Source organism: Dermacentor albipictus, chromosome 9 (genome assembly GCF_038994185.2).
Source record: "Dermacentor albipictus isolate Rhodes 1998 colony chromosome 9, USDA_Dalb.pri_finalv2, whole genome shotgun sequence".
NCBI lineage: Eukaryota > Metazoa > Arthropoda > Arachnida > Ixodida > Ixodidae > Dermacentor > Dermacentor albipictus.
Window position 1 is genome coordinate 64,323,187 of NC_091829.1, and position 21,607 is coordinate 64,344,793.

Here is a 21,607-nt window from a genome sequence, read left to right on the forward strand (position 1 = left end):
TCCATGATTAAATTCTTTTTTTTTCATTCAGAACTGAGCCTATATATGGATTATTTTCTCAAAAATCGGGTCAGGAAACATCGAACTTTTTCTTAAGTGCGAACGCAGCCACTGCAAGAAGTATCTCAAGCGGAACAACGGAACAACGCTGGGCTTCAGTCGCGCCGATTTAATTGGAATACCGATTGCCCGCATCGTTGTCAACCTCCGATGAGACTCAATGTCGCGGAAATGGTCCGAGCACAGCACAGTTGATTTCGTCGGCACAAACTTATCTCCTCACCGCACGGACCCACTGCGCTGCAAGCTTCTTGTACTTCGGGAACCTGTGCAACACCACATCGTCTCGCCCGCCTGTGTTCGCGCAGCCGAATGCTGCACAGAACGAGGGCATGTTGGGCGCCCTTGGCTGTAGGCACTCACGCAGCACAGAAGGAATGAACAGTTTACGAAAATCGCAAAAGAAAACAAACGTGAGCGGTGGCGGCGGCGGCAGATCTCTCGTAGCGTCGTTCAGCAAAGCGCAGGACGGAAAGAGGCATGCCAGCACGCCGGTCCGGCAGCTCGGTCCCCGCGAATGACGTCACTCTCGCCGGTTCTCTCATCTGGCAACCAACTCACCCGGTGCTCCGGGAAGCGATGGGGGCGTGTTCGCGGGGGTGATTTAGAAAGCGTTTTCCGCCCCTTATATTAAAAAAACGAAGAAAAAATTTCGGAACCGTAAATTATTAGGTCTGTTCTTCCCAATCCCAGCAATTCATGGAAATTTGAAACCGTTTCAGCTTCCCTTTAACGGGAACACGTTTGCTGCACGCTCAGAGGAAGACAGGTAACATGTGCTACGATCACAAACTACGCTTCTTAATATCCCTTACAAAAAATTTTAGTAACATTTTATAAACCGTCTTTAGACAAATGTTACTAAAACCTATCGACATTCTATAAAACGTCTTTAGACACCGTAACAACTTCCTAGTAACCTCCTGCCGACTATTGGCCACCGATATTGAATTGAAAGTATAGATATAAAATGTCGATAGAATTCTTACCGACTGCTTATTATCTTATGTCGTTAGAAAGTGTCAACTGTGAAGCGACTATTTATTGACCACCTTTATACATCCTAACTACTTGCTAGTAACATCCTGTCGACTATTCGCCACAGATAGTTGACAGGATATTACTAGATAGTCGTTAGGATGTATAAAGGTGGTTAATAAATAGTCGCTTCACAGTTTTTAGAAAGTACATAAAAATTTTATCCAGAGGTAATTACTTTTGCAATTATATATTGCAAAAGTAAGCTTTGATTATCTCTGAATAAAATTTTTATTTGCTTCCTAAAAACTGTGCAATGACTATTAACCACCTTTATATATCCTAACGACTTGCTAGTAACATCCTGTCAACTATCTGTCTTTGGCGAATAGTGATTGCCAAGTGGCTAGGTGTGGCATGCAACAGAAGGAGACGGGTTTCCATTTGTGCTTGAACACATCCATTTAATATCCCCGGGCTAGTAAGGGGGACGAGTTCTCCAGCTGCCCTGGAAGTAGGCTGAAATGTTGCGTTGTGTAGTCTAGAAACGAGAAGAAAAAAGGCAATATATTAGTTTTGCTACAGTGACATGAGACAAGAAATGCCATGAGAAGTGCACAAGAGACAAGCTTTCAATCCTGTGAGCTATAAACATCTCCAGCTGTTTTGTGCAAAGTCCTAAAAATGCATGAAATGACTGAATTCGTGCATTAAAGCTGGGAGCGTGATGGATGTGCATAACACCAACAGATGCACGACACATAAACTCTATCGTACCAATTGTCATCTACAAACAAAACCTGTAAATCAACTTCAGTTTAATGAACTTCGATATTCGTATTGTGACTAGTACATGGAAGTTTCATGTGTGAATTATCTTAGGAAAGGCAAGGTGTCAGTCATAACTATGCTGCAGCTTTGCTTGGGCACAGGTACATAGAAGAGTTGATTTTTATGTTGCACTTAAGAAACACGAAATGATACAAGCAACATGTAAGCAGTTGAACAGGCATTACGGACGTTCTACAGCAAGATTACAAAATGCCTTTGTTGTGCAGGCAGACATTGTCAAAGTGAGCTTGTTACTAAACATGTTAGCTTTCCACAAGACAGGATATTATATTATCAGTGCATTCACATGACCAGGGCCTCTATCACAAAAATACACATGCCAACAGTAATGACAATTTTCTAGTTATGGTGGCAAAGCTTGCATTACAATATGCTATTATAATCAGGTTAATAGCTATTTTAGCAGGAAAGAAAGGAGTATACCCTAAGATAGCATTGAAATTAGCATGAAAGGAGTTTTGTTGAAAACTGCACAAAGAATATTAAGATGCTTCTTTGTGACACATACCTACTATGGTGTTGACCTTCTTGGAATCCAACAGATCCTTCTGTGGAAGGCATTTGACAGCCGCCCAAAGAAGGACCTCCCTTCAACGTCTTCTATTGAAAAAGGAGCTTTAAGGAGGCCCTCTGCGAAGTGAAAGCCTGAGTTGTTAGCATCCAGGACCGGCCTCTTCAGCAGGCCCTTTTCAACGTATACACCGTCACCGATGTCTACCTGTGAAAGAATACAACAACCAAAGATTCATTTTATACGCATTTGATCAAGGAATGGTTAGGAAGTAGGGTAAGGTTTGCAAAAACGGAAGTCGCTGCTTCTTGTTGATTCGGTTTAAAGAACAAAGCAGCCTTACGTATACCATACATGCATTGTACTGAGCTGTGTACTTTTACGTAAGACTAGAAAGTATTGGGAACTTCAATGCGAAAGAAAGACATGCATCTGCCTAGAACTAAGCAAATGTGTGCCACCCCTTGACACAGAGTGAGATCTGGTGCTGTTTTAGTGATTAGCAGACATTGAAAGCTTCAAGCCTCATCGAGTATAGGGCCAAGCTGTGCTCGATTAGTGGCGCACAAGTGCTCAAGAACTATCAAACAAGATGCAATTGTCTTCAAATACAATTCTGACTTCCCCTTGCAGGCATGCACTTTTAAATTTACTGACTGCACTTGGGTGTAAAGATTTTGTCTGACAGAGTGAATAAACAATATACGCAAGCAGCATTTTCATAGTTAGCGTAGTCTTTAATAGGTACTGATACCTTCAATTTAGAAAGCGCTGTATATTGGGCCTCATCAAACTAATTTCACAAAAGGTTTGTCAAGGTAGAAGCATAGAACTTTAGTCATTAGAAGACAGGTGAAAGTAGTTAATTATTGCAATTATTACTGAAAATAAATTTCAGACAGCTCATCCCAATGAGAAATGGATGCAAGCAGTTTGTACATGCCACATAAGCATTTAGATATCAAAAATAGGGATTAGAGAAAACCTTCCCTTAGAGGTTCATTATTACAAGCAGCCATGCCCTCGAGTAAGACATAACTTCTTTTTCTGTAGGCAGAAAGAGGCTCGAGTATTTTATTGACACATATATGTGCCCATGCATATATGTCATCTCTGTTGTAAACCTTTTTTTCATGTACATGCAAGGTGTGTTTATAACATCTCATTGTGCACAAAATTTGCGTAATAATTTAAAGACCGCGATTTTGTAGCGATGGTATTCCTTTGCGCTATTCGTTAGTAGGCTGACCGACGCCCCGGCCCGTGCTACGTACTGCAGCTGCCGGCCGTTAGCGGTGGGCGAGAAGAGTGATATAGAATCGAGGGGTAAGTATTGCTACAAAATCGCAGTCTTCAAATTATTACGCACTGCCGAACGAACACAAACTTTCAATGTGTTTTCATAATTGTGTGCCCATTCAGGCATAGCAATCAAGGCGGGTAGCAGAATGCAAGTACGCTGTAACATCAGAGGAAGCTTTCGCGAAATTGCTTGCTAAATGTGCACAGCAACATGGCTAACATACGATAGGAAAGCGCTTTGCTCTAGCTAGTTACACAACGCTCATTACGCAAATCATAAGCTTCAAGAATGCGCGCAAGCGCCAAACTTGCTTACCTTTCAAGACTTGGCAAACGCTCCTTCGTCTAACAGGTACAGAAGCACCGACGTTTCTCTGGCGCAAGCACTGTAGAACTGCCGATGAACTCCAGCTACACAAAAGCACAACCTTCAACAGTCTTCCAAACACTACAATTCGAAGCCCCAGTACCAGACTTTTGACGAGAGCGCCGGCAGAACAGCGCCGGCAGCAGCTCGGCAGAACAAAGGCAGTTCGGACGGGAGCTGTACTAGGGCACTCACTGACGACACTGGTGGATCGCTCGAAACACACGGCGAACTAATGGCGTTACACGAGTCCGGAGGGTTTGGGATGGTCACTGCACACAACAAGCAGCACGTTTTGTCTAGGCACTTCTAAAATTTACCTCAAATACCACCTTACTGCAGGGAGCACTTACGACAACCAACGTGGTGTGTCGACCAAACAAATACTACAGTAGCGCCACTCTGCGGTTTTTTAGAAAAATGTATCTTAAATGAAAAAATTGCGTGTTTTTTCCTAATAACATTTGATAGAGTCTTTTAATAAATTTATTTGGTCCAGAAGTGTGTACTTTGTACTTTGTGATACGAAGTTTAAGGAAATGTATATATAATAAAAACTAAGCGGATGTTGCCTTCAAGATTCGCAATTGCTTCAGGTGCATGCAGGTTGCAAAAGCATGGCCTTCGAGATCAGACTGTCACTCAAAGGAAGCCGTAGTAGGAGGCGGAGAGGCATTTAGGCCCCAATAATTGGGTTTACAGTGCCTAGGTAGGCTTCCTTATTTATAAAGTGTATACGGGGACTTCAGCCGAACCATGAGCGAGCTATACAGACGCACGCGGTACGATTCGGTGTCCGATCCGACGTGCGGCGCTGCATGCTACGGCATGAGCGGCGCGTAAGCTCCGCCCACATCCAACTCCCCAGCTTGAGTTGATATCCACGTCGAGAAACGCAATATAAACAACTCTGCACCACACTGCTTCGCTTTACGCGAAGGCTGTCGATAAACTTATGCCCCTGTGAGTGACAGAACACTTCACGACGGCGCGTTGTCCACTGACGGCTCCGCTAAAGCCAGCGATAGGGCCGGTAGGCATAGCTAGGCGGACGCTGCAGCCGACGGCGCTTGCGATCCAGTCCGAGCTCGTCGAAGAGTGCTTATTTTTGCCAAAACAATGAACACTGTACACTTAGGTCGGCCGTAATTAAATACAATTGGTTTACTCGACGCAGTCGTTGCGAAGGGCAAACGTGCAAGCGGCCTCGCTCAGACGGTCGGTGTGTGATGTCTGCTCGCGAAATGCCCTCGCGTCGCAGCTCCCGATCTCACCAGTAGCTTAGCGCTAGTGTACAAGGCGCTGGTTTGCGTAACAGGCACACGTTCGAGATAATTTTACTGAACTGGTAACTATTTCATGTCAGAAACAAACTGCAGCAGGCAAGGAAAAAGAATAACTGCGAGAAACCGGAAAGCCAGCACCGCCTCCGTGGAGGGAACGTCAGAGAACGTCACATGCCAGCCGCGCTGCCAATGGCTGCGGCCAGACGACGGTGCAGTTGTCGGACACGTCGAACGATGAAAATCTGCCCGGTTTGTCGCACGCCGGACGTCCGATCCGGCGCTTCGGCACGGCAAAACACCTCGATTCGGGCTGCAGTTTCGGCGCGTCAGACGCCGGATCGGACACCAAATCGGACCGTGTGTCTCCCGCTTTAGTTGGCGAACACGAGCCGATCAGCGCGCCGTCTAGTGCGGTGGTGCATGGCCTACGGGCTTCTTTGACACCTACTGAGCACAAATTCATGATCACCGCTCATATACACGCTTCCCATGGCACTAGCTCTCGTGTTTTCGAGAATACGTGCCCACATCTTGAATTGGTGAGACCATATTTTCTCTTAGCGTCCGGTATTAGAAGCATTTTTTTTCTATGAACATTCTGCTATCATCTGTTACTAGGAAGTTGATTAAAAATTAGGAAAACAGTTACTGTGCAAAAAAAACATTTTTTTTAATGCAGCCAGTCTTTGCATATTCATTTATAGTTCAGATGCTGTTATATGTTCATTTTTCACTAAATCATTTTTAACAACTTTGTAGTAACCAGTGTTACTAGAAAGTTGATTGCAAATTGTGGAAAGTTACACCTGTCCATGAAACAACACTGTCTTGCACCAGCTATGTTCACTGAATAATTATAACCTTATTGAATAATATTCATGCATGTTTTGTAACTTGGGTTATGTACTTTAAGAACATAATTATTTTTATTACCTTCCTATTGAATCGTGTTTTTAAAAAGTTAAAATAGTGTGTCTTAACTTTCTAGTAACTTTCTTTTTACATACTGAAGTTAGAAAAGAAGTAACCAACTTTCTTTTGACAAACGTTACTAAAAAGTAAAAGTCAATAGGATGTTACTAAAGTTGATAGGATGTTGATAAGAGTTCTAAAGAAAGTAAGGAAGCATTTTTGTATGGGATTTCTAAGCCTGGCATTTACGTTGTCTTTCTTTTAAATCACAGAGTTCTAAAAAAGATCACTTATGTCACATAGCATAGCTTCATTCATTGAGCTGGGTTACTGCCAGATGCTAACGTAAATTTCACGAGCCGTCTACGAGAGCCGACGCAGCGAAAAACTTTCGTTCTTGTGCGTGAAATAACATTAGCTCAAGGGAATTCATTCAAATTCCCAAGTGCACGCCTTCATACCCTGGACCCTAATTTTCAGTTCCGTGTTCCGCCCGACCTTCCACGACGTAACTCCACCCTGCAAATCAGTTTATAGCTTCGAGTAGCATATTGAAATGCGTACTCCTTTCTCATCGGGATGGACGACGGCCCACTCTGTGACTTCGGTGGGTGCAACGACACAATCGAACACCTTTGTGAGTGCCCTCGTTTCATCCTTCAAAGAGCAGCCCTCTCAGCCACCGTAGACCAACTGGACAAGCGCCGAATAACACAAGACAAAATCCTTGGAAATTAGCCTACGCGATTATCAGCCCGATCCACCATAAATGCGTCTGCTGAGTTGCTTAAAAGAGATTGGACTTTGAGATAAATTGAAACTTGGATTGACGGCGACACTGCGTAACAATAGGAACCTTCTCAAACTGTTTCACTGTGCCCACATAAACAATTCTATGTCGAATGTATATGTGTGTCTTTTTCAACTCTTTTTCTCGCTCTTACCAATGGCATCCCTTCGCCCCTCCTCCGGCACAGGGTAACCAACCGATTATAATCTCAGGTTAACCCACCCGTCTTTCCTTGGGCTTCCTCTCTCTGTGTCTCTGCAGAAGCAATCAAAATGTATGTGACAATTTAACAAAAAGTTATAATTATTTTTCATTATTACTTGACGGCATATATTGCAATGCAGGAATTCTATCCGGTGCGTTATCAAGCCCTATCCACTTCGAACGAACTTTCAGGATGTCACCGGACTCGAGATATGCATTTGCGAGATTGTCCGTGAAATACATTTTTGTCCCAGTTATCTTTGTACTTCAGTGAATAACAACAATTTTCTTTAAAAAAGTAAACGCAACAGTGCGTTTTTACCGCAAATATCGCACTGCATACACCGAATGCCGTGCTATCAGTGATATGTGATCACATTTTAGAACGGCCATCTTGCCGCTTTACCTAATCAAAAACCCTGGAAGTGACAGCCATTTTTCCTTTACAGGTGAATTTCTGTCTAACGTCGCACCAAGAAGAGCGCAAGAAATTGACGCTTAGGTAGGCGAAGATTGTTTCGTTTCGCGTGTAAGCGCATGTACATGTGCAAGCGCATGTATTTTGCATGCAAGCGCATGGAACAATACGACTGGGCCTTTTTTTTATTTAAACAAAAATGCATGGAGCACCAGCGAGCTTTTTCAAGCCTATATGAAGCTTAGATTTCACGGCGGGGATATAAGATATCTTCTGCAAAGCTTCTAGGAGCGCAATAATTATGCAACTGCTTCACAAAATCAGAAAGACATGGACACCCCAACCACACAACACGTAGATTACGTTGTAACCGAGATTGGCCAGGCTCACTGCACGACTATTCCGCGATGAGACAAAGTTAATATTGCTCGTCGTGGCGGCTTTATGAATTTGCCGCTGCGTTGCTAATGCTAATACAGAGGTGGCGTGATCAAATGGCTGCTGCGGCCGCATTTAGATTGGGGCCTGATAGAACCCGTGTTCCGTGGGGTTCACGTTAAGAACTCCTTGTGGTCGAAAGTGATCCAAAGTCCCCCACCACGACGAGCCTAATAATCATATCGTGCTTTCGGCGCGTAAAGCCCCAAACTTTAACTGAAGGGTAGGTTTAGTATTGGCGTAAGTGCAGGAGTGGCCAACCATACGTGTCAATAAATTAACCGCGTAAGCGCACGGAACCCTAAGGCCTAGACAGCTTCGTTTCATCAAAAGAATAAGACACTCTAGAGCCTGCGCTTGATCCGTAGAGCATATTAGGTAGGGCGTGTTCGTTGACTGGGTAATTTCTCGGGCGCAAGCTCCGTTTTGACTGCCGATGTGCTGGGGCTATGTGCAAACAAATTCCACATTTCAAATGTCTCTTTTGTGAGCCGCATTCACCAATAGAGCAGCAGTCACGGTGAGTAAAACCCATAAGAGCTCGTCTACAAATGTGTACCGAAAAACAAGCTAAATGTTTGTCAATCTGCATGTAACAACATCTCTAAGTTTGACATTATTCGAAGTAAATGCTCAATGGAAACTCACCTCCCATGAATTAGATCAGTGGCTGCACTGCTTGTACCCTGGTCCACGTTGCAACTGCCACTCGACATCGTAAAGTGGGGTCCAGCTGTTTCTTTCCCGGCCATGGTCGCCTGCCTCGTACGGTCAGTGCAGCCGGTTATTTCCCAGGACAGGACAGCGCAGGGGCGGTCATGCTTCACGCAATCTACGAGGGCGTGCCAAGGCGCATTACTAAGCCCTCTACCCAAACCAGCACCTGGTGTCGAAACATGTCACCGCGCATGCGCGTCCATTCTAGCTTGCGTGCCTAACAATACGTATCTCTCGCTTCATCAGAAGGCGATAAAGCGCAGTATGGCGCGTGTTCGCAGATGCCACCAAATTTTCATCACGACCTGCATACCCATATTTCGCATTGCTCGAGCGTAGCATGCAGTGGTGGCTGATGAAAGGCTAAGCGACCTCGTGTACAATCCGCACCTTTTTGTCAAATAATAAATATGCAAATCAAACACACATGGTAGCATTAAAGCGAAACAAAGCATGTCGAAAGAGGTTTTTAAATACTCCCTAACTAACCGCGATGCGAACCCTTTTGCCTTTCTGCCCACCGTGGTTGCTCAGTGGCTATGATGTTGGACTGCTGAGCACGAGGTCGTGGGATCGAATCCCGGTCCCCGCTGCCGCATTTCGGTGGGGGCAAAATGCGTCAACACTCGCGCGCTCAGATTTAGGTGCAAGTTAAACAACCCCAGGTGGTCGGAATTTCCGGAGTCATTCACTAAGGCGCGCCTCATAATCAGATAGTGGTTTTGGCACGTAAAAGCCCATAATATTTACCTTTTGCTTTCTTTCGTCCTGTGCAATGTGTTAGGTATTTATGCAGTATTTATGCTTTTCAGCCACAGGGGTTCCCGCATCATTCTCTAGCAATTTCTTTGTTTATGCAATAAACCACTCGCAAGCTATGCCGAAATGCCAACTGCGAATTAGGCCTATGCCGAGTGCGAAACGTCTCAGTGATGTCACGATGACGAAGGTAATGTGTGATACTTGTGGAGAGGAGAATGTTTATGACACGTGCGTGCACCGAAAGGTAGGACGCGTATCATTTAACGTTCAAGTAATCTGCACCTCTTGTGTCCCTATAGCCATTCAGGAGGATTAGCCATAAACAAGCAAACAACCAGTGGCTAAACCTACGCAAATGACGTATATTATAGAATCTGTTCACTCTAATTCACTTCTATATTAACAGGTCAGTGTCCTATATAGACGCCTTTGAGCCGCCGTATACAGGATGTTCCACATAGGTTGAGCCAGGAATTTAAATATGAAAGTCACGTCGTAAGCGAATTGAACCGAACGCATACTTTAAGCAATAGCCTTTAGTAACTAAGACAATTTCTCCCCATAAAACATTATTAGGTTAAATTACCGAACTTTCCGCGGTTTCCGGTTTCCGGTTTCCGCAATCCAGCTAATTGAAACTTTGCTGGATTGCTCAAATCGTGCAAGCACCCGTTTGCTGGATAAAAAAAAAATTATGGAAGCGGCGCCAGAAGGATGACCTTTGTTTTTCGAAACCCCTTAAGAGGCATTCCCAAATTTGAAGGGTTTACGTGCCAGAACCGTAATCTGCTTATCAGCCACGGCATATTTCCAGCACACTTTTCACCACTAAGAATTCTTAGCGTGTAGCTCAGTCTACGCACTACACAAGCCTTTTTGCATTCCGCCTTCTTCTCAAAGCGGTAGCCTTGGTCGGGATAGCACCAGCGTAATCCAGCTCCGCAACGCTGCAGTTGCTGAACTGGTGCAATGCCTGAAGACGACGTGGTAATAACAGGTGGGTATGACGTAATGTATTGACGCTGCACGTGAGGCAGCTGCTGCTGCACAGCAGAAATATAGCGTTGACCGCCTGGGATTCAATATTGTACACCTCATGCACGGTACAAGGGCATTTTTAGAGTGAGGCTGTATACCTCTAGCCTCCAAGAAAATTTTGCTGTAGTAAGCAAAAAACTCCCCATACCCGGGCCGATCCTTGAGATAGTGCAATATGGGTCCAACCCGCGGCCGAGGTGAAGCAGGTGTTAAGCCCTCGCCTTATGTGGGCCTATCCCAAATATTGTGCAATATCAGCCCGACCCGCGTCCGAGGAGAAGCAGGCGTTAAGCATTCCCCACACATGGCCCGATCCCGAATATAGTGCCATGCCGGCCGACCAGCGGCGGAGGTTAAGTAGGCGTTGAGCGCACCCCATATGTTGACTGGTCCAGAAGACAGTGCAATACCGACCCGACCCATGGCTGACGTGAAGCAAGTGTTAAGCCCTCATCGTACGTTGGCCGATCGAAATATAGTGCAATACTGGTCCGACCGGCGGCAGAGGGGAAGCAGGCGTTAAGCATTCCCCATACGAGCTCTGATCCCGAAGACAGTGCAATGCTAGGCCGACACGCGGCGGAGAGAGATAGGAAAGGGGAAAGGCACGGAGGTTAATTAGAGGGTAAGATCCGGTTTGCTGCCCTACGCTGGGTAGAGAGTGAAGGGGAGGTAAAGTGATAACAAAGTAGTGATAAAGAAAGAAAGGAGCATAGGCATACAATCACAGTCGGTCGCTGTCGCCGCATAGTGTCAACACACAGCACAGTGGCCCCTGCAGCACTATAAACACCTCTTCGGCTACAGCCGCTTGTCCGATTCTGTTGCCTTAAAATACTGCAAAAGCACCCTCGTCCTCCTCCGCTGTGATGGCTTGTGATGGTGGCATTTTAAAATTAGTTCCTCATTTAGAGGTCTTCGGTACAAGCGCGCTATTGCGATTGCGAGTGATGGTCTCTGTAAATTGTAGTGAGGGCAGTCACAGACAAGTCATCCCACGAGGCGTCGTTGGCCAAGTCGATTCGGAAAGCGAAAGACTTGGTGAAGGCTACTCCTAGCCATATTCGACAAAGCAGGGGAGCTTCGCGACGGAAGACTGCAGCAGGAATGCAAAGGCATAGAGACAAGTCTAGGTTGTGCAACGGGCTGTTTTGAAAAATTCTTGCGTCCCACAAAGAGAACGTGATATCGCGGCTGAGCATTCGAAGTTTTCTAGCGGCATCTGTCCTTGATAAGAGTATCGGCTCCTCTTCGTATCCCTGAAGAGCCTACCGAGCAGCGTTATCGGCGTGTTCGTTTCCTATGACGCCGCAGTGACTTGGAAGCCACTGAAATGTTGCGTGGTATCCTTCCTTAGTCAAGGTATCGATTAGTTCTCTAATCTCGAATACCAGCTGTTAGTGTGGTCCACGCCGCAGGGATGATAGCAACGACTGCAGTTCTGCATTCGAGTCACTGAATATTGATCATCTTCGAGGTAGTTCGTTGCTGACGAGTCGAAGTGCAGAGCGAAGAGCTGCAAGATCGCAGCCATCGGTGTCGTTGGGTCACATGTCTTGAAACTGATGGTGGTGACTTTCGCTGGGAAAACTAAGGCTCCAGAGGAACACTGGAGAGCTGCCGATCCGTCAGTATAATTGTGTACGTGGTAGGCGTACCTCTCATGCAAAAGGAGCAGATTTAGTTGTTTAAGAGGAGGTGATGACAGCTCAGATTTTTTCCTGATTCCTGGTAGGGTGAGGTGCTCTGCATGCTGAGCCAAGCTCCACGGAGGAATCGATAGCTTAGTTGCGGGGGCGAAGCCTGATGGAAAGCAGGTGTAATATTGCGAAATCGTAGTACAAAATGAAGCCTGTGGCCTTTCTGACGGTAGTGCTGCCAGATGGTGGGAACGGGCACGGGCAAAGTGCCCAATGTGCACTATCAACACTTCCCCCGCAATGTGTGTTTGTATGGGTTGGCGCCACGCGATCGCAATAGTCGCTACTGTCGATGTGCATTTAGGCAAACCAAGACAAACCCTGAGAGTCCGAGCTTTATTTGCCTGTAGAGGATGAAGTTTTGTCTGGAAAGTGTTGGTCAGTACAGGCAAACTGTATCTCAAGAAGCCAAAAAAAGGGCACTATACAATTCCAACATTGCATGCACTGACATTCCCCAACTCTTTCCGCCCAGAAACTTGAAAACCCGGGAGATTCCTGTCAGACGCTGTTTGAAGTAGGTCATGTGCGGGCTCCATGCGAGATCTCTATGAATGATTATGCCAAGAACTCTGTCCGTCTTCTCATAAGAAATTATGTGGTCATTTATTGAGATGGCCGTAGGGTGTCATTCGTTTGCGAGTGAATGCCATCAGTGCACAGTTGTCTGACGAGATGTCAAGACCTTGGTTGCGGACGCACGCTGCATGAAGCACGCTGCATGATACTCATGCAGTGTGCATAAGTATCAGCTTTTTGAAGTCTTGCGCCTATCTGAGGACATGTGACACCTGAAGTCCATATAAATATGTCGTTTGCGTACATTGATATCTTGATCGCAGCTGGCAGATGATCAACGAGACCAATGAGTGTGAGGGTGAATACGGTAGGACTTAGTACACCGCCATGAACACCTCGGTAGGTGTAGTGTCGTACGGTTTGACCATCGCCGATACACGCAAACGATCTCCTGAAAAGGTAATGGGAAATCCACTGGAAAACTCGACCACCTAGGCCAACCATCTCTCCTTGACAAGGATTGCCAACACCACATAATCAATAAAGTCCATTACATATACGAAGCACAGCTGTATTTGATAATACTACGCACCAGCCAAGCCGACTGGCAAAGCTGGTGCGACTGGTAAAGCGAAGAACAGGTGTGTTCTTCAAAGAAACCAATCACAGAGCTGTCATACAGTGTTGCTCGAGATAACCACTGTAATAATTTTATTCGCAGGCATTCTTCACGGAATGCCAATTAGGCATCATCATCATTAAAGTCAATTATATGCCGAAGCAATGTTTTATTTGATCATCTGTTAGATTCACCAGCCAAGCCGACGTGTGTAGCTGGTGTTCCGCTATAACCATCACGTTTTACCAGGCAGAGCCTTGAGCTTCCCCCGTTGAACAAATGTGTACCATTTTTAACAACTTTTTTTTTTACAATTGAGGGCGCCAAAATTATTGATAGCGTTACACGCAGGGCTCAAGAATATTAAGGCGGCACATTACTCAACTTCACTATTAAGAACTGTACTATCAATATCGGTACTATTATTTTTTCAAAAAAGATATCTCACTACCTTGTTCAATCCTGGAGGCATATAAAGCTATTTTAACCATGGCTACAATATTGCGAAGAACGGGTGCGTTCTTCGAAAAAAACTACAGAGCTGCGTACATTGTTCCTGGAGATAATCACTAAGAATTTTATTCACAGCCGTTCTACAGCTGTAGTCAGAAGGAATAAGATTAGCCCCCTTTCGTTTGTCAAGAAGTCAGCGCACAGCTAGAACAGTTGAGGCGCAGATCGCAAGTTTTTTCTGCGAAGGCACACGACACGTCTTGGCGCCAGGGTGACATCCAGAGAAGTCACTCCTCGCGGACGAACATCCGGCTACACCGACGCAGATGCGAGACCTGCGATGGTGCTTCTCGACGTGCCGGACCAATTTCGTGGTTTGTGCTACCCGTGTTAAACAGACCCTTCAACGGCTTCTCAATCCTGTGTGCCTACGTGGAATACAAACATGTGGTTCTGGTGGCCAACTTTGGTACAAAATGTTTTGCCGCACACGCCGCACTGAAAGGATGGTTCGCCGTGCGTAAGCAAATGTTTCGTGAGGTCGTAATGCCTCTTATAAAGTTTCCCACAATCCGAGCAGTTTTGGATTTTCCCAAGCGAGTGGTCGTAGGCGTGGTTTTTGAAGGCCTCCATGTCGGTGAAAGCGAACTGGCACACATGGCACTGTAGGATTCTGTTGGCAGCCTGGTTCTCTCGCTGCTGCCACGCTGCTTCTCTGGTTTTTTCGGGAACTCTGCGAGAGAACACATAGGGAGGGCACTTCATTAGCAAAATTTTGTTGTAAGGAGCCCAAATTTGGGATCGTGTAGCTGGTTGCAGGAGAAACCTACTCCTCTCGAGTGCTGCCGTCTTTGCAACGGACACTTGTATTTGACAGTGCCGACGCTTTCCGATCATGGATTTCGCACAAAGGAACAATCGGCTTGTTCATCGAAAATTAGGATTCGTGAAAATTCCAAAACCACCTTCTTACTTGGAGCTATCGAGCAGTTTTGAACGATGCTAAAACGCAACGAGGCGAAGGAAAGCCAGTGGTATGGCTGTAGGCCTTTCATTGTGTATACATACACACACACACACACACACACACACACACACACACACACACACACACACACATTATATATATATATATATATATATATATATATATATATATATATATATATATATATATTGCCACATAGTCTACGAATCAAAGATAAGGGAACATCGAGGGATGAGCTTCACCCTTAGGCATAGGTGTCACATTACGCGTCACCTGCAAAAGGCATAAACTAGCGATAAAGAGAGTGTGCGTTTCAATACAGTGCTATCTCATCTTTTTGTATCTGCGATTTGAGAGTATACATTAAGCGAGTTCTACAACTTTCTTTTCCCATCACTAACTCGGCCTCGCACCCTCCCCGCAAAAGAGCGTCCACTGAAGCCAACACGGAGGAAATGCATACGTGGTGTTTATAGGAAGTCTGGCGAAAATTGCTGGCCATAAAGCGTGCTCAAGATCAGTACAATTTTTGAGAAACTGATCTACCGGCAACGTAAATGTCTGGAAACAGGCTATATGTTCCTTCTGTTTTCCTAATTCGGCAAAACAATATATAATCCGTTTAATCACAGCAGTTATGGTGCTACTAACTGAAATTTCCACCTACTGGCGGCGTGATCCCTTCTCAGCCTGAAATCAGAAGAAAAATCCTTCTAGATTATGCCGCACGAGATACTATCATGTTTTTGCTAGGAAACTGAAACTTGGCTCCGGATTAGCAAGAAACTATGTGCGCATGAAACGTCAGCTGTTTCCGTCTTCTCGCGTCGGTATGTATTAACATACTGTGGTGTTTTTGTGCTTAAACGGCGATATACATACGGGCCACACCGTAGAGCATTAATTTTGACAAGCTGGAGTTTTTTATCGTGTACTGAGAGCACGGGAGTTTTTTCATTACGCCTCCGGCAAAGTGTGGCCGCCACGGCCTGTATTCGAAATCGAGTCCTCACGCTTAGCGGCGCAACGCCAGAACCAGCAGGGCAAGACATCTGCGTTTCCGATATTTCCACACTCCTGTACATACAAGGTTCAAGAAAAAGTTGTTTTGAAGCAAAGCGTCTAGAACAACATTTCCATACACGTCTAGACCTTTAAAGAGGTACTGACATCTTCTCGACAATTCATTTTCTTCCTTTCAAGGTCCTAGAGCTTGAAACCTCTCGGAGCTCTAAAAAATAGCCTTCTCACCATTTTTATAAGGATTTAGAGGTCTAGCATTATAATTCAGTGCAACAAATACACACTAAAAATGTCATTTCAGTACACCTTCAGCAAATATCATCGCCGGGCATCATACATTCGTCATCAAATCATAAATTTAGCCTATGTTTCTTTCACGAATGTAGCGGATGCTGCCCTTATAAGCATTCTGCCGCAATTGAACAAGCCACAGCCTATGATTTTACCTTTGATTTCGGTGCTCATTAAAACTGCACTGGCATTTGGCTTGCAAAGCTTAAAGAGACAAACTTCGCTTGTATTTGTATACAGATGAAAATCTCTCGCCCGCTGCCTAGTCACTGAGAGACAAATCTATGCTAGAAATTATCCGGAACACTTTTGCCGCACGCTAGGATGAAGACCGGTAAAAAGGGGAACAATCAGAAACTGCTGTTCTGAAGATTTCTAAGCCTGCCATGTACCCCGTCTTTCTTAAAATCACATAAAGAAAATCAGTTATGTCCCATAGCATAACTTTATTCATTAATCTCAGTTACTCCAAGAGGTAAACATCACTTGCACTAGAAATTATTGTGTATATATGACTTATAAAGAAAAAGTTCTAATTAACTTCATAATTATTTGACGGCACGTATTGCAATGCACGAATTCTATCCGGTGAGTTGTGAAGGCGTATCAACTTCGAACGAATTTTCAGACTGTCACCAGGTCCGAGATAATGATATGCGAAGTTTGCGATCGAATACATTTTCGTACCAATTGCATTTCTCCTTTAGTGACTAACACCAATATTTTTAACAATGCCTTTTTACCGCAAGTTTACGCTGCATACCTCGAATGCAGTGCAATGTGTGATGTGTCATCACATATTAGAACGCCCTTCTTGCCGCTTTATGTAGTTAAACACCTCGAACGGAGACCCATTTATCCAATCCAGATAAATGTATCTAACGTCGCCCTCAAAGGGGCGTAAGCAACTTGACGATTATGAACGCGAACGTTTTGTCTGCCCGCGCAGATGCGCATGTATGAGGTGCAAAATAGCAACTGGGCCTTTTTCTATTTAAACAAAGATGCATAGGGCACCAGCAAGCTCTTTCAAGCCTATATGAAGGTAAGCATTCACGGCGGGCTATAAGACTTCTTCTGCAAAGCTTCTAGCAACACAACAATTTTGCACGTCCTTGACAAAAACACTAGAACACGAACAACCTAACCACACGACACGTAAATTTTATTGTAACCGAAATTGGCCAACTTTACAGCACGCCTTTCCCACGATCAGCCAAATGGAATATCGCTCACCGTGGAGGCCTAGTGGCTTTGGTGCTGCGCTGTTAAGCCAGAGGTGGCGTGATCAAATAACGGCTGCTGCGGCCGCATTTCGATGAGGACCTGATTAAAACCCGTGTTTCGGGGGGTTCACGTTAATAACCCCTTGTGGTCAAAAGTGATCCCTAGTCTCCCACTACGACGTGCCTGATAATCACTTCGTAGTTTTGACACGTAAACCCCCAGAGTTTAACTTTAGTGTAGGTTTAGTATTGCCATACCTGCTGGACTGGCCCATCATACTTGTCAATAAATTGACCGGAAGCGCATGAAACCATAACGCGTAGAAAGCTTCGTTTCATTAAAAGAATTGGGTACGGAGCGGTCGTTGACTGAGTAATTTCGTAGGCGCTAAAGCCGGTATAACGGCCGGTATGCAGGGGCTACGTGCTGGCCAATTCCACATTGCAAATGACTCTTTTGTGAGCCGTATTCCCCGAGACAGCAGCAGCATCCACGGCGAGCAAAGCACTAAGAGCACGCGTAGAAAGGTTTACCGTAAAAGAAGCTAAGTCTTTGGCAGTCAGCATGTAACAGATTTTCTAGGTTTGACATTATTCGAAGTAAATGCTAAATGGACGCTCACCTGCCAAAGTCCAGATCAGGCGCTGCACTCCTTGCACCCTGGTCCACGTTGCAGCTGCCGCCCGACATCGTCAAGTAGGGTCGAACCGTTTCTTTCCCGGCCATAATCGAGTGTCCCGTGCAGACGGTGCAGAGGATGACTTCCTAGGGCACGGATGGGCAGGCGCGGTCAAATTTGACGCAATCTACGAGGGGCGTTGCAAGACACATTCCTGCACCCTCTGCCCTAAATTCCGCCTGGTGTAGAGACATGTACGGCGCATGCGCGTCCTTTCTAGCTTTTGCGCCTAACACGACAAGTTTCTTGCCGTATCAGAAGGTGATAAAACGCAGCTTGGTACGTGTTCCCAGATTTCACTATGTTTTCATCACGACCTGTGTAGCCATGTTTCATAGTGCTCGAGCGAAGTATGCAGGGGTGGCTGATGAAAGGCTAAGAGACCTGGTGTACAAGCTGCACCTATTTGTGACATATAAATATTCAAATCCAAAGCACATGTTCTAGTTAAAGTGAAACGAAGTATTTTCAAAGCGGTCAATGAATACTCTATAACTGACCGCGATGCCTACACATTTGCTTTATTTCGGACTCTGCAGCGTGTTATTTATGCAATACTTATGCTTGTATTCCACAGAGGTTCCATTATTCCACAGAGCAATGACACTTTGCTTCTTGGAAGGTTCGGGGGCAAACAGAATTTACCGTCTGGGTCGCTCATATGTAGGCGTCTGTGAGTGTTGTCATCGTGGGCTGTGTATGCCTCTGTAAGATCCTGCATGAGGGCCTTGATCATGGAGTTGGTGTCAGGTCGCGAGTAGGCAATCCGTACTTCTTCAGAGGAAGAGAAGGCCAATCTTGCCTCACTGTCTGCGAGTTCATTGCCAATCACACCACAATGAGTAGGCACCCATTGAAAGGTGATATCGTGGCCGCTTCACTCGGCACTGTGATGAATTTCGGCGATTTCCAGCACGATCAGATGGTATGGTCCTTTGTTTAAAAAGCATTTTGGGGTCTGTAGAGCTAATTTAGCATCGCACAATATCGTCCTTTTTTGAGGTGTCTGCGTTATCATAAAACGGAAAGCCTCCCGTATTCCCGCAAGTTCCGAAGCCGTAGCTGTAAATTTGTGGTCTCATCGAGATCGTCGAGCAATTCCAAGTTGTGGAATGACAAATGCGGCCATTGTGGCAGACGGCGTGACCAAACAATAGGTATACACATGTACAGTCCCACTATCTATGTAAATATATGGGACAGGGTGAGCTGTTTCGACCCAATGGAGGAAACTTGGGATTGCTTCATAATTCCGGGTATCTGAAGCCTCACTAGTAGCCTTGGCAATGTCCATGGTGGTGTCTCGGGGATGTTGGTGACCTGGAAACTTGCAGGTATAATGCTTGCGTGACATGCAATTGCTTTAGAAAAACCATAGTCAAGGTTGGTGCTTGGAAGTGTTCACGGGACGGAGCGCTTGCGCAGTGAGATCCTGCTGCTCTATAGCGTGCTTTCGTTGAACAAATAAGGGGTAAGGTAGAAGGCCCTCCGCAAGACAGTAAAATGCCCCCAACACTCACCCTGCAGAAAGCCGTGAAGCCGATAAACACCGACACCCAAGAAATTGTGAGGGCCAACATTGATGTTTTCGCGGATGGGCGGCTAGCTGGTGACAGCGTTAGTCGACACTGGTGCCGCCTTGAGGAATGAGGAAAGACTCCATGGACTCACATAAGGACGGCAGGCGGCCAATTACTTATGCCTACTGGAATATCTACTGCAAGAATTACCATCGGGCATTCTTCTTTCACGACCCCTTTCCTCGTTCTTCCTGTGTCCTGTAAAGATTTGAATATTGAAATTAATTTCCTAAAAGTATATCACACCGTAATTATCATCCCAGACCACATGGTGACGTTTTTCAAGAGCCCTGGCAGTCCATTGCTTATCGCCGCCACACAGCTCCTTTCGTCTAACAGAAGACGACGTCGTCATCCCAGCTCGAATATGCACATCTTTCGGCAGCATGTAACGCACCGTTTTATTACGAAGGAGTTGCCGGCCAATACCCACGTTGTTTACTCATGGTATCCCAGTCGCATGAGGAATCGTGAATGTCACCAACAAGTGCATGAACCTGTCGCTAAGAAACTTTAGCACAGAGTAACGGCACCGTGCATAGGGCACGGCTGTTGCTTATTTTGATCGTGTTGGGGATGTTTATACATTCAAAGCTGCTGCCGTGAATCTGTAACGGCTGCTGTTCGCTACTCGAAGAAGCGCCTACGCAAGCCCCAGCTCCTGTACTTGACGTAAGCACTGCTTTGTCGCAGCATGAACGAGAACGGATTCTTACGGTATCGGCCAAGTTCAACTACTTCTTTGCGCCGACGTCTAGCGTCGGTCGGAGGCCTCCAACCGAGCACCGAATGATCACAGAGCATACGGCTAGGCCAATTCGCCAAATCCTTATCATGTACTCCCAGAGAACGTGAAGCCATAAAATAACACTGCCGTGGGCATACGTCGCCTCCCTCGAAACCAGCCGTCTTCCTACGGCCCGTCCAGTTTCCTCGAAGAACATTTCATGCAATGGGAATGAACATTTTGGGCCCGCTTCCTACTTACGCTGTGGGGAATCCCTTTGTTATTGTCCCAACCGACTATCCCACACGTTACTCTAAAACAAAGCCGATCCACAGAAAACAGCAGCCGAGGTGGGGCACTTTTTCATTGAGCACTTTGTGCTGCGACATGACGCACCAACCGTCGTAATAGCGGGCCGAGCAACCCCATTCACGGCTGCACTGTTAGATCACGTCTTGCTTCGAAGGAGAACGGCTGATCGGAAGGCAGCCGCCTGCCATCCACAAACCAAGTGATTAACAGAGTGCCTAAGCGAAAAAAAATCAAGGCATGCTCTCAGTGTAAATGGATATTCAACAAAAATATGGCTGGAAGCATCAATCCCCCCCCCCCCCCCCCCACAATGGCGATAACCAAGAGACGTTAAGAGTTTACGTGGAAGCAGAAAGGAAATTGATGCGACCTGATTCGTTGCATGTCTACGTGGCGATAAGACAGATGGAGAAGCTTTGAGAAAAAAAATTATTTTCGAGACTTATACAATGAGACTAGAATGAAAGCACGTACAGTACACCTGAGCAAACCAAGCACACTAGGTGACTGTCTCCACATCGTTATGAAGGGGATGCCAATGAAGCATCATCAATAAAGTAAATTAGCCACAGCAATGTCTTCTTTGATCATTAGTTACATGCATGAGATAAGCCAACAAGTGTAGCTGTTTTTCCGCTTGGAGCATCACGTGTTTCCTGGCAGAGTCTTAAGCTTCCACCATCGAACAAATGTGTACCATTTTAACAGTTTTTTACAATACAGGGCGCCACAACTGTTGATAATGTCACCAGCCAGGCTCAAGAATATTAGGGCGGCCCTTTTCTCAACTTCGCTATAAAGAACTCTACTTTACTGACTACAGCTCGTCCCGTCCACTCAGTCACATCCGGTCA

The 21,607-nt window shown here is 45.6% G+C and overlaps 2 protein-coding genes and 1 long non-coding RNA gene across 5 annotated transcripts in view; all 3 read right to left on the reverse strand.

Annotated features, from left to right (window-relative positions):
- Positions 1–21,607, reverse strand: part of LOC135921857 (uncharacterized) — a 203,794-nt gene that overhangs the window by 12,823 nt on the left and 169,364 nt on the right. For all 3 annotated transcript variants that reach the window (XM_065456248.2, XM_065456250.2, XM_065456249.2), the window contains exon 2: positions 8,767–8,950. In XM_065456248.2, the coding sequence (XP_065312320.1) occupies positions 8,767–8,870 (104 nt within the window). In that variant the 5' untranslated portion in view covers positions 8,871–8,950. The remainder of the gene's footprint in view (positions 1–8,766; positions 8,951–21,607) is intronic.
- On the reverse strand, positions 1,482–5,903 carry LOC135921861 (uncharacterized). The gene is made up of 3 exons (XR_010570657.2): positions 4,020–5,903; positions 2,399–2,608; positions 1,482–1,579 (listed from the first exon to the last, which is right to left on the reverse strand). It is a non-coding gene; the product is annotated as an uncharacterized lncRNA (long non-coding RNA).
- The window catches only part of LOC135921852 (zinc finger protein 555-like), a 108,493-nt gene continuing 100,419 nt past the window's right edge, over positions 13,534–21,607 (reverse strand). The window contains exons 9-10 of the transcript XR_011508763.1: positions 18,078–18,220; positions 13,534–14,659 (exon numbers count right to left, since the gene is read on the reverse strand). The gene's annotated coding sequence lies outside the window, so the exon portion shown is untranslated. The remainder of the gene's footprint in view (positions 14,660–18,077; positions 18,221–21,607) is intronic.